The sequence below is a fragment of the Mastigoproctus giganteus genome, chromosome 4 (assembly GCF_048544385.1).
Source record: "Mastigoproctus giganteus isolate SK-2022 chromosome 4, ASM4854438v1, whole genome shotgun sequence".
NCBI classification, from domain to species: domain Eukaryota; kingdom Metazoa; phylum Arthropoda; class Arachnida; order Uropygi; family Thelyphonidae; genus Mastigoproctus; species Mastigoproctus giganteus.
In genome coordinates, this window is record NC_143578.1 from 178,468,719 (window position 1) to 178,482,730 (window position 14,012).

Genomic DNA, 14,012 nt, shown 5'->3' on the forward strand with positions numbered 1-14,012 from the left:
GTGCATATTTAAATATTTATGGATTAAAGAAATTACATTCCTCAGTTTTATTCTACTTTTTTTTTTTTTTACACAAATTTGCCTTAAAGGGGCAGGATGTTACCAGCTATGCATCTTCTGCACACATTCTTATATAAACATTCGGTGTGTACATTTTCTTTCTAGTCAGAAATTAAATGAGTATTGTATACAACATGTAAACTACTTTTTTTTTATGGTTTCTGCTCACCTCTTATAACAAATAGGATACAGACTACAAATTGCAATTGCCTGTATAGTTCATCCAGTATTCTTTTTTTAGAAAGCACAAACTTTAGTCTTTACAAATCGGAGTAGGCTCAATTTATAACATTTATGGAATATAGGATTCCATTGTGTTTAAACATTTTTTCATTAAATATCTTTTATTGAATGCTAGTTAGTCTTTAAAAATATAGTACTACATCTTGCAGTAAAGGCCAAAATCTTGATTTCTTTACATATATCTCTGAATTATCAATTGTTCTTCATGTTCTTTCTTGCACTCTTGATAGCAAATGTTGAACTTTTGCTATTCCACTTTCTACTAAGATGCCAGCGCTAGATGCTGGTGATATACCTGCCATTCTGGCGTTTCTGGTGCTGAAGAAACCATCTGATTCTCCAGTTGCAGTGGAAGTAGCTATAGATGCTCGACGGGGTAGACGTGAACGAGCATAGGGTGAAGGCTTAATTGTGTTTGTATATGGGCACACTTCAATGATTGGATCATTGGTCCAGAGTTTCTAGAAATATAATTAGATTAATAAGTTTGGATTTATACTTAATTAAAAATATATGTAATGCCAGGCATAAATATTGAGCAAGTTGGAGAATTTTGTTATGATTCCAATGAATGCTAATTTCTCTTATAATACAAAGAAAACTTCTGTTTTAATGGGCAAATATTCATTTGAATCAAATACTACATATAGCATATCATACGGTCTTTCCAGAAAGAATCTCTAGTTTTAGTTTTATATATTTCCGGAAAACCCATGTGTTTAGTATCTTTGAAATTTGTAGTCTTGGGAGAATGTTCTGCCCATGGTTGGTGACTTCATGAAAGAAGTACTGAGGAACAAGTGTTATTCAAGTTGATGATGAACTCTGAGTATAAATTGTTAGTAATACAGGACTTCAATAAATAGATTTAATAAGTTTTAAATGACTAGGTCTCTAGTCCACAACAAGTGTATAAAGATAATACAATTATAATGGTAGAAAACATTGCATATTTTCAGCATTTACTTTTGAAAATGTCTTGAAAATTTTTTGTAAAACATCTTTCTTAACTTGAATTAGAAGAATCATTGAAGTACAGGATTGTTTGTTAAAGAAGTGAAAGAGTTTCTGTACAAAATTCAAGTGAAGTGACTCTTGGTGACAGTGATATCACAGGAGAGTCTACTTCTGAGGTCTATTTCTGCATGCTTTAGAAAATAAGCCTGCTATTTTAATAAGCATTGGTTTATGGAGAAAGCTCAATTTTCATCTCGGTGACTGTTCAGTGGCCAAATATAAATGTAAGACCCACAAAAATACTTGTATGAAATAACTCAACTGCACTCCAGAAATGCACAGTGTAGTGTGCTAATTCCAATATTCATATTTTTGGCTGTTACCTACATTGACCGAGTGGCCACTTTATTAGATATGCTTACGCTTGTCATGAAATGGAGTGCTCCTTCAGTAACATCATCACATGTTCATACTGTGCAATATAAAGTAGGTGGGCAGATATATAGGGATGCTGCAAAAGAAATGCTTACTAATTTTCACTAGCAACCTCAGAGATAAGTCAATTGTTCCTGATAAGCACACAAGCAGGAGCAATTGAATCAGTTTTTTTTTTTGAAGTTGAAGGGAGACCAGAATGAATATTTTCTTCAATGGACAAATAGGTGCCCTTTAAACTTGGTGAATCACTTAAAAGTCTTTGAACCATTTTCTCAAAAAAAAGTGTTTAACATTTTGTGGGTTCCCCCCTAATTTGAAACAAAATTGATGCAAATTCACTCATTTTAAGATGCAAATAAACATATGAAATGCCTATTCAACAGGTGCTAATTTAGAATGACTGTAGATAAACACAGATTCATGTATTACTATACCTATAATGATATAAGTCACTGATTGTGCTGTTGCAAGTCTAAACTCTCTACCGTGCCACAATTTCATGATAATTGATAATTTCATGACATCATTTCATGATTTGTCAGTTGGCAAACTTTCTGATCACACCTCGTATCACTTCTCAGTTTATATGTATCAGTAAAAAAATTTAGTTTGTTCAGTTGTAATAAGTATTCACTGTTGGTCTGCATCTGTGGCTTTATTCCCCCCCTATGCCTCCCCTAAGAAATCTTGGTGGATATTTTCCTCTGTCCTCGAACAATATTTTATCCCTGCAATCAGACTTACTCTTCACCATGCTCCTTTCTAACAAAAACCCTTTTTTTTTTTTTTTTTTTTTTAAAACTTGGTCTCTGTCAGTAAGCTCAGGCAACACTGGCAGAGTATGATGGGCAGCCTGGCTCACCTCCCAGTGGTGGTGGTGGTGGGCAATGAAGGGTCCCACTAGGGGCCACAGACTCAACAACATAATACAACACTACTTACATTACACATTTCTGGCTTTTAGAGAGATTCTGTACTTCTTCACAAAGTACTATGGTGCAGATGTGGGAACTACCGGTGCTGCCTTCCACAAAAGGATAACACACACACACATGAGTAGTCTTAGTAGTACGGGTCAACCATCACTAATCTGGCAGCGTTGGGACCTGTGGGGTGCCAGATTAGTGAGTTTGCCGGATCACTAATCTGGTGATTAGTGATCCGGCAAACTGTATGTGCTAATATTTTAGCACATACAGTTTACCCAATAGCTAACCACCTCCTCCTGCCTTTAACACTTGACTGTCAAGCCAGTTTAAGAAAAAAAATCCCCAGGAACCAAAAAATAATTAGCAAATAATTTGATTAGTAATTCTAAAATAAATATTATAATGTCAGTGTTGTCGTTTTTTTGCTTAAAATATATATATAAAAAAAGAGAGACCTTTTTTCTGTTGCATATATGTGGCCGACGTGGCGCAGGTAGGTTACTTGATTTCTTGAGAAGCCGTGTCGACCACATACATGGACAAATTGCTATTACGGCATACATATGAAGGTCATTTGTGATTAGTTTATTGCACGTGCGGCGAGCGCTGCAATAAAACTAACTGCGATAAAGTAAACTCAAACGTCGCAATAAGTTTGTCAGCATTGTTAGAGATTTTGTGAAAACAAGTTCGTTAGTGCACTGTATTATCCATCATATTGTGTTGTTTGTACAAGTGTGTTGTAAAAAAAAAAAAAAAAATCTAAAAAGGAATGGCTAAAAGAAAATTACTAAAATAAGAAGACCTAAGAGAAATTGTTGGAATTTACAATTATTCTCAGGTGGTAGATGACTTTCATCAATCGGTGAAATACCACCACTTTGCTTATTGGAGGCTTGAAGTGGTGAAACCCATGTTTAGTCTCTAGAGCAAAGTTTCTGGCATCCCCCTCTCCCCATACTTCTCCTTCAACGCATGCACGGTACTAAGTACTATAGGTTTTGATACCTTTCGTGTTTGGGGGTTCTCATTAAAAAAAAAAAAAAAAAAAAAAAAAAAAAAAAGCAGAGTTAAACTTCTCACACGACACACTGCCGTTGAGTTTTTTTCAGAAGTTCAACTTTATCTATTATGGACAATGTACGGTGTTTGCGCTTTACACCACGAGAGGCACTTCCTTTATGCATTGGAACCATGGCTGGGGCTAAATGTGAGCAGGCTATAATAATAAATGCAGAAAAAAAAGTGGGAATGGCTTTCCAGTGTTTATGAGTTCACGCCAACAGCTGACGCTGCAACCAACCACCAAAACAGTAGTGGCAGGTCCTGGGAAATTTGAAATTACGTTCACGGAAATTATATCCGAATTAGTGATGGTCGACCTGTATTAATGGCAAATGATGTAAGAAAGTAAGCTTATATAGCATCAGTCAAAAAAAAAAAAAAAAAAAACAATTCACCCAACAGTACCCTCTAAGAATTTGTCTAGTTCTTCCTTGAATTTATTCAACCCATCCACTTCCATAACAGCAGATGGAAGCCTGTTACATTAACCACCTGTTGGCTGAAGGAAAACTTCTGCACATCTATCCTGCAACCATCTTTTCTCAATTTGAATTTATGCCCCCTCATGTGTGTGTAGTGTAAAGTGTTTTGGGTCTAATTGCACCAGGGGTTTCCCTCATCCCCACATTGTATACTCTGTGTAACACAGAAGTCTGTGAAGGCAAGAGATTTTTACAAAAATGTGTAAGTGTATGGTTGTGTAGTATAGTGTCTTGTGTTGTTCCTCTGACCTTTTAGCCGTTGGGACCCCCCGCTGCCCATACTTTTCTCCAAGGAGGTAGGTCAAGCATAGAGGGATCACAATAGAAGTTAGTACTCTGGCAGGCCCTCCTACCTAATTTCCTAAGTTTTCAGTGGCTGGGCCTATATAAAAAAAGAAAAAGTTTTTATTTTAGGTGCTGGAAGTTAGGTTACTGCCAAATTTGGGTATTAAGTTAGTATAGAGTTAAATTTTGAAGCTCAGTTAGATTCAGATCGAGCACGATGTTGGGTTTAGTTAGAGTAGGGGGAAAAGACTCGGGGGAATAGATAGAAATACGGCGACAATAGGGAAGGCGACCGGATAAAGAGGACAGGGTGAGAGCACCTGGCACAGATCACCAAATGGCATGTCGGCAGAGCTGCTCACTGTCGTAATTAATGAGCAAGTCTAGTCTCGTGATGTCCACGCTGGTGGTGGATCCACAAATGTAAGTGACGAGTCCGTGTGTCTCTGTCACGAGTCAGTAAGATCGCTTTTTGCTGGTGATGTCTGCTTCAGAATGTCCATTTGATGCTGCTTTACAGCAGTCTTGTATGCTGCCTCTTTGATTTCTAAGTCATATTTCACTAGGTTTTGGCTTGTGAATTGTCCAATTCGGTGTCTGGTCGATTTAAGCTTTGATATTGTGTAGTTGAGTCCTTTGTTCTTATACTATCATCCTTGTATTCCAGTGACAGTTTGTCATGTTATGACCTCGTGGTGCATTAGGGTTCAAGCATCTCTATGGATGGCAAGTAGAGTCCTTCTGTTAAACAAGTCCTGAGCAAAATGTATGAATGCCTTATATTCAGCCTCTGTGTCCATAAGGTGTGATTCCGGGTCTCACGGGAGGTAATTTATCCTCGTTATTAATAAGCAGTGGAGATCCTTGTAGTGTTGACAACAATACATGATGTTGCCAGGTCTCAGCCTCTGCACAGATGCATAATGGACTGTTGACTAGCCTGAATGTTGCCAACTTAGCATTGAACAGGCCATGTCCCATTAACAAGTATGTCGTATTTAAGCCTGGATGGAACCATTGAAAGGGTCTGGGGTACAGCCTGTCTATATCTGGGAAGAATTTTCTTGTAATCTTTCCCTTAGCAGACTGCATCCATCTGTTTTGCCATGACTGCTGCAGATGTACAGCCTAGTTTTTTCTGCTTTCTGGTTGTTTGTCAGGTCTATGGTGTGTCCAGCAAAGGTAATAGAGACTCCCTTGGCTAATTGTACATCTGATGATTTCGAGGTCCAGCAGGAGGACTCTCACAAGGGCCTGTAGAGCATGTGTACTCGCCGTACAGCGGGCATTGGTAATGACAAGAAGTATCGGTCTTTGAATGGTGGCCAGGGTTTCTCTGTTGACCGCTGTTGTGACTTTGTAATACCATATTTGGTCCTTGAGGTTGTCAACGACATTCTCTCAGATAGGCCAGACAAGCTGTACTTGCTACCTGGGAGTCTAAAACGCTGATGGAACTGATATTCGGGTGACAATCAAGTCAAGTGGACCCAATTTCGGCGAAGTCTGGACGGTCTATGACAGCCAAATACTCTGCTTGCACCTTCACGATGGTGGGACTGTTAGTAATCCTGGGTATAATCTCCATGCACAAGCACATGGTGGGTGACCACCCAGGTGTGAACCAACATAAGTAGGGGTCGAGGTGTGGCACCCACACCACATGGAGGAATGCTGCCCCTTTGTGTTACCAGGCAGTACTAGGTGGTAGATGACTCTCATCAACCGGTGCAATACCACCACTTTGCTTATTGGAAGCTTGAAGTGGTGGAACCCATGTTTAGTCTCCAGAGCTAAGTTCCAGTCAACCCTCCCCCATCTCGTCCATCATGCAGTATGATTGATGACTTTTGAGGTTATGATGAACAACGTGGCGAGAGGATGACACACTTGTTATCCCTGTGTGTGTGTGCGCGCGCGCTTTATTTTATCAACATTATTCATAATCGTTGATACAGTAGAAGGTGCTAAACTCAACCAATGCCTTACACACATCCGACCGATGCTCACCAGAGTCCTTGTGACGATCACATCCATTTTCTCCTTAATTGTTAGTGTTTTACATTTTTGCCCCCCCGGTACAGAAACTGTCCTACGCTTAGAGCTCATGGTCACACAAAAAATATTATTAATGAGAAATAACGCTGTATAACCCTTTAACAATTGAGGGAAAATTCACAATGAAACTCACATGGCACACTGAATGTAAACAAAGAACCCCGGGGGCTCACATTTGGTATGGGCTTGGCACACCCAAGGTCCTGAGCTAGATATCATCATGCTTCTCTTTCTTGGTGATTCCCTTCTACTTTTGACTCTTTCTCTTTCAGGGTAACTTGAATTTTTTTTTTTTTTTTTTTTTTGTTTTTCCTGGTGCAGCAATCCTCGGGCTTCCTTGAACCATATGGCTATTAATAATAATAATAATCTCTTGGCGCAGCTATCATTCCACCCACGATGGTCCTTGAGGTTGCCACAGACATTCTCTCAGATATGCCAGACAAGCTGTACTTGCTACCTGGGAGTCTAAAACGCTGATGGAACTGATATTCGGGTGACACTCAAGTCAAGTGGACCCAATTTCGGCGAAGTCCGGACGGTCTGTGATAGCCAAATCCTCTGCTTGCACCTTCACGATGGTGGGACTGTTAGTAATCCTGGGTATAACCCCCATGCACAAGTACATGGTGGGTGACCACCCAGGTGTGAACCAACGTAAGCAGGGGCCGAGGTGTGGCGCCCACACCACATGGAAGAACGCCGCCCCTCTATGTTACCAGGCAGTACTAGGTGGTAGATGACTCTCATCAACCGGTGAAATACCACCACTTTGCTTATTGGAGGCTTGAAGTGGTGGAACCCATGTTTAGTCTCTAAGTTCCAGTCAACCCTTCCCTATCTCTTCCATCATGCAGTATGATTGATGACTTTTGAGGTTATGATGAACGTCGTGGCGAGATCCAATCTTCCTTACATTTCAAGGGTACGGCTCTAAAACAGTGTTTGCAGGCCGGCCGGCTGCTAGTTAGAACACCGGACCGAACCTATCCGGATCAGCTAGTGTATAATCTTGCTACCTCTACTCTACTAGATAGTGACTGGAGGGAGCCCTAGTAGTGTGTATGCGGGGCGGGGTGGGGGGCATTGTCGAGGCCACATTATGTCAAGGATCTGGGTATATTCTTACCATGTGTACACCATATCCAAAAATTTCATTACTTCATACAGCATGCCCCACCTACTTTTTCTTACTATTGAATACACCATGAATTGTCAAACTAATAGAGTAAGCTTATCTGTGAAAAGATCTAAACCTCCCAAACACTTCCTAATTCATTTCACAAATATACGTGGTCTCAGTGATGTCCATTTACACTTGCAGTCTGCCAAACCCCCATGTACGTTTTCTGACAGAATCTCGTTTTTATCAGTTGATTCAACTACTGCTCATCTCAGTTGCCCAAATTATTCACTGTATGATTCCTTTCGCCTCAAAGGTGGTACTTGTGGATATGTCCGTTATGATATTCCCTGTCAGAGACTTGGTAATTTGGAATCTCCTCTGGCTTAAAATCTCTCTACCTCATTGTGTCAAATTCATCTGTTGTCTCTACTGTTCTCCCAACTCCACTAACCACTTGGAGCTCTGACTTCCTCTCTTTGCAACTTGACTTTCTCCAGTCCAACTTTCCTAACAGTGAGGTAATTTTCCTTGTTTGATTTTAATGTTCTCAACTCCAGCTGGCTTCCGTTGTTTTCTACTCACATCGACCCGGCTGGTTGAGATGCTGAGGCTTTTGCAATTACTAATGACCTTGCACAGATTGTTCATTTGCCTACAAGAATACCAGACAATCCTAACCATACAGCCAACATGCATGATTTTTTTCTCACAAACAACCCTTCTACGTACACGGTTGAAGTGAGAGGTCCTTTAGGCACCTCAGATCACAACTTGGTGATTGTCTCTTCTCCAATGGAACCTTTATCTCATGGCTTTTCCCAACCTCGTATTGTTTGGTATTACAAGAATGCAAAATGGGATGACCTGCGAGATTTCTTTTCCTTGGTCGGATTACCGTTTCAAAACTTCTGATGTCAACGTTTGCTCAGATCGTGTCAGTGAAATTATTCTTGCAGGAATGGAATCCTTTATCCCACACTGCACTTTAAAATCTCGTCCTTTATCTAAACCCAATAAATGTGCTAGGGCTGTTGAAGAGAAGAACGTTGCATATCGTAATTGGCTTGTTTTTAATTCTTCAGTGTCATTTTCTCCTACACCAAAGCTCGCAACAATTGTAAAGTAGTTATTAATCAGTCCAAACTAGAGTTTGAACAGGCTAAGAGTGGAAAACTTGCCTCTTGCCCTAATAGTAGCCGAGCATTCTAGTCTCTTGCCAAAGCTACTGGCCGCAACTTTTGCCCATCTCTGCTCCAACCTCTGTCCAAACCAGATGGTTATTGTTATTATTGTTATTTGGTTTTTTTTTTTTTTTTACGAGCATTAGCAACTAAGGCCATATTGCTCCGGGAATATGCGGTGGTCATTCCCTGACCTTTCTGCATCCTCCGTATTTGGTGGTGGTGGGCTCGAACCCTGATCTAATCAAGAAGCATGTGCTACGCACTGCTGCTCGTTCCCACCTGGCTATGGAGGTGCCAAACCAGATGGTTCTGTTGTCACTTCAGCCAAGGATAAAGCTAACCTGCTAGCATCCCATTTTTCTTCCAACTCATGTATTAATGAAAAAACACCTCCCACCATTCCCAACATGCTCCATTTAATGCCTCCTGTGGTCTTCCGTCAAAAGGATATCAGAAGGATTTTGATGAATCTTGATGCTAAGAAAGCTCTAGGTCCCAATGGTATTTCTCCACTTGTTCTCAAAACCTGTGCTCCAGAACTTACTCCTGTTCTTTGCCATCTTTTTTCACTTTCTTATTCCAAAGGTGTTTTTCCTTCTGCTTGGAAATTTGCTCATATCCAGCCAGTTCCTAAAAAGGGTGACAAATCCCTCCCATCCAGTTATCGTCCCATTGCAATTACTTCTGCTCTTTCTAAAGTAATGGAGAAATCAATTAATCGCCAACTTTTAAACTACCTAGAAACCTTCCGTCTGATTAACGATCGCCAGTATGGATTCCGTCAGTGTCAATCCACTGGTGATATTCTGGCTTATGTTACCCATTTATGGACTAATTCAATGGAAAAGTTCGGTGAAACACAAGCAGTTGCTCTTGACATCTCAAAGGCTTTCGATCGTGTTTGGCATAAAGGTCTTCTAAACAAGCTTCCATCTTATGGTTTGCCAACTGTTTTTTGTAATTGGTTATCTAGTTTTCTCTCTGATCGTTCACTGAGGGTGATGGTAGATGGCTCTCTGTCTTCTAACTTCTCCACTAATGCCAGTGTCCCCCAAGGTTCAGTTCTTTCCCCCAACTCTTTTCCTCTTGTATATTAATGACCTTCTTCCATTGACTGGAAATCCTATCCATAGTTTTGCCAATGATAGCACATTGCATTCCGCTTTCAATTTTGAGAAACCTTGCCCTGCTCAATCAGCTTCAACTTTTTGAAAATTTGCTACCAATTCCTTAAATGCCGATCTCCAGGTAATTCTCCAGTGGAGCAAAGACAACTTATTTGATTTCAATCCTTCTAAAACTCAGTCATGTCTTATATCTCGCAAAAAGGATTCTTCCGCTCCTATACTTATCTTTGGTGACACTCCGATTTCTAGGCAAAATGATATATCTCTTTTGGGAATTACCCTGGCTTCTAATCTCTCTTGGCACAAGCACATTACAAATATTGCTTCCTCTGCATCTAAAAAACTTGGTTTTCTCTTTCGCTCTCGCCTTTACTTTTCTTCCAAACAGCTGTTCATTCTGTAGAAATCGCCTTACTTTTAATCTTTTTTTTTTTCTCCTAGTGACATCAGTTTGACTAGAATATTCTAAATCTATGATTAAGGATGTGCTACAGGATTACCTGGAAACAAAATGGAATTATAGGAGACACATAACATTGATTTGTTAAAGTGAAATAATTTTCTCAAATATCTGATAGGCTATTATGAGGTTGTCACAGAAGAATTCTGATGTAGTATATTTAGACTTTAGCAATTCTTTTTATACTATCCCACATGAATGCCTTCTGTATAAATTGGAACAGTGTATCATTGGCGTGAAAGTACTGTGCTGGATAAAAGTCTCGCTAATTGATAAATGGTTATGAATACATAATTTTAAATCAAAGGCTGTATATGTGGTCTTTTGACCTTGAGAACTAGTGGTAGTGCATATGGGCCTCTTACTTGTCAGTAGGCATGCGTAGGATGCACTGTTAATATATGTATGTACACCGATGAGCCAAAACATTATGACCAGCAAGTCGTTATGCAAATCAAAGCAGCTGCATGTAGGTGAACTACGGCGCATGTGGGGGTCAAGACATGGTATAACAAACACCTGATACTGAGCTCTGTTAATCAGTGTTACTCTTGTTCTTCAGATGGGAAAGGCAGCAAACTTAAGAGAGTTTGACAAAGGCCAAATTGTAATAGCCAGACGACTGGGTCAGAGCATATGAAATGGCACGGCTTGTGGGGTGCTCACGGTTAGCCAGAGTTAGTACCCTACTGAAAGTGGTCCAAGGAGGGGAAACCCATGAACCGCCAGTGAGGTGTTGGATGATCACAGCTCATCGATGCTCCAGGTAAGCGAAGGCTCTCCTGGATGATATATGGCAACAGAAGGGCGACTGTGGTGCAACTAGCCGGTAATTGGAATGCTGGTGACGGGAGTAATGTGTCACAACACACAGTACATCGACCCTGTTGAAAATAGGGCTGTGTAGCCACAGGCCGCTCCGAGTGCTAATGCTAACTACGGTCCACTGGTGACAGCACCTACAATGGGCATGTGAGAATCGAAACTGGACCTTGAGTGATTGGAAGAAGGTCATCTGGTCCGATGAATCCCATTTCTTGTTGCGCCATGTCGACAGCAGGGTACGTGTGCATCGTTTAACTGGGGAAGTGTTGGCGCCTGGATGCACCATGGGACGAAAACAAGCCGGTGGCAGTGGTATTGTGCTTTGGGTGATGTTCTGCTGGGTCTAATCATCCATGTGCCAGTCACTCTGATGTCTATCATCCACCTAAACATGACCAGATACACCAGGTACATCTTTTCATGGCAACGGTCTTCCCGCTGGCAGTGCCGTCTTTCAGCAGGATAATACGCCATGCCACACCGCCCGGATTGTTTGAGACTGGTTCGCAGAACATGAGGAAGACTTCCAGGTATTGCCTTGGCCGCCAAATTCCCCAGACATCAATCCCATCGAGCATCTGTGGTTTGTGTTGGAACAGCAACTCCGATCTGCAGCGTCTCAACCACTGACCTTACAGGAGTTAAAGGATGTGCTGGTTACGTGTTAGTACCAGATACCACAAGACACATTTAGAAATCTTGTAGCATCCATGCCTTGCCGAGTACGAGCTGTTTTGGCTGCACGTGGAGGACCAACATCATATTAGGTAGGTTGTCATAATGTTTTGGCTCATTGGTGTATATGGCTAAATGATAAGGAGACAGAAATTAAATTTGCATAAATAGCTATTGTTCTCACCAGAGTTTCCAGCAAAGTTCCACATCCACCTAAAAAAATACCTGAAAAATGAATCCTAACACCAACCATAAAATGAATATATATATATATATATATATATATATATACACACACACACACACACACACACACACACTGGTGTGCAAAACTTAAGGAACAACACTTTCTAAAGGTTACAACCACAAAACCTTTACTTAAGGTACTTTACTGATGAGAGTAGATTCAGTCTCGTCAGCTAATCTGGCGAGAGGTTGGCACTCGGTATCATCCCACAAACATCACTGAAAGGGATCAATATGGTAGTTGATGTGTTCTTGTCTGGGGAGGCATTATCTTGGATGGACGTACACAACTACAGATGGTGCAAAGCCTGCATGGAAATTAGGGGTGGCCATATCTCCTACTGAGGACTACCTCTTTCCTTTGTTCCATCTTTGGCAGTGATGCATCTGTATCATGGCAACCAGTGCTATGTTGCCATTTTTGAATAAAGTCCCTCTGTACCGTTTTGTTTCAGTTGTTGTGTCAGTGTTGTTTCCTTCATCATTTCTGTACCTCACAAGGTTCCTTTGATATGCTTTTCCCATATCCAGGTTGGTTGGTTGGTTTAGATTTTATTGGCGCATTAGCAACTTAGGCTATAATGTGTCCCCCCCCCACATCCAGGCCACTCCTATAAGAAGCTACAGGTGAAAACCTGACTGGTCCTTAAATTTTGCACACCAGTGTGTGTATATATATATATATATATACACACACACACACACGGCGCCTCGGTAGCCAGGTGGGAAGGAGCAGCAGTGCGCAGCACACGCTTCTTGATTAGACCGGGGTTCGAACCCGTCACCACCAAATACGGAGGATGCGGAAAGGTCAGGGAATGACCACCGCATATCCCGGAGCAACATGGCCTTAGTTGCTAATGCTCCTAAAAACCAAATAACAAACAAACAAACACACACACACACACTCATCCTATTTTACTAATCAGAAATGAACAATTCAGAAGAAATCTGTTAGTAGAAATCGCTTTAGCAGCTAAGAGTAGAATATGAAATGGCATGTTGAGAAAGGTGCGTTTAAAATAGCTAAAGCGGCATGAAAAATATTCATTTCCTACAAAAGTACACATACTGTAGTGAAAAATGTGCAATGTTTCAAGAACCTTACAGCTTGGTCTACATAGTACTTTGAATGGGAAGTTTTGTTCTTGCCAAGATAAGTTTGCCTGTTGGAGATTTTACTGGACAGTAATTAATTTTTCTTACCTCTTCTCCTTCTTTAATCCATTTTAAGACAGCTTCATCATCTCCATAGTAACCAGCACAGCTAATAATTGTTGCCTCTCCACTGCAGCTGAGAGAGAGAAGAAAAAAAAAATTAACCTTACAAAAATGGTGGGTACCACTGTTCCTGAAAATTAATAATATTGCTTATGTATCTTGTATAATTCCATTTTATGTAATTTTATTACACCCATTGCAAGTGCCATTAAATTTATATAAAAGGATAAAAGCAAGTTTTCTAACAGCTTTATTTTAATATTTTAGCACAACTGGTCATCTTTATTATAAAAATATATCATGATATTCATAGACAAGGTGTGGCTATTAAATAACAAGACTGGTGAAACAAAATAAACATAATGAAATATTTTGTACATTACAAGTTATCACCTTCAAAATAATTGCCCTAGGCTTTGCACACACTGTTCCTTACATTTCTTCTAAGCACACAAACATTTCTAGAAATCATATTTTGTAAGCCGTTTTAACACTAGTTATTTATTATTATTATTTTTTAATGGTTTCAATGTACTGAAAATGTACACTTTTCATTTCACAGGGGGCTGGATCTGGACTACCTGGTCATTCATCAACTTCCACTTCCAAAAAATCTTATGCTATTCAAACA

The 14,012-nt window shown here is 40.3% G+C and overlaps 1 protein-coding gene across 2 annotated transcripts in view; it reads right to left on the reverse strand.

The window, feature by feature from the left end:
• Positions 1–419: 419 nt before the first annotated feature.
• LOC150087225 (uncharacterized) overlaps positions 420–14,012 on the reverse strand; it is a 320,470-nt gene continuing 306,877 nt past the window's right edge. The window contains exons 27-28 of one of the 2 annotated variants that reach the window (XM_090371087.1): positions 13,367–13,448; positions 420–764 (exon numbers count right to left, since the gene is read on the reverse strand). In XM_090371087.1, coding sequence (XP_090227213.1) covers positions 507–764; positions 13,367–13,448 — 340 coding nt within the window. In that variant the 3' untranslated portion in view covers positions 420–506. Of the gene's footprint in view, positions 765–13,366; positions 13,455–14,012 lie in introns of both variants that reach the window. The other variant, XM_090371086.1, reaches the window with a different exon arrangement.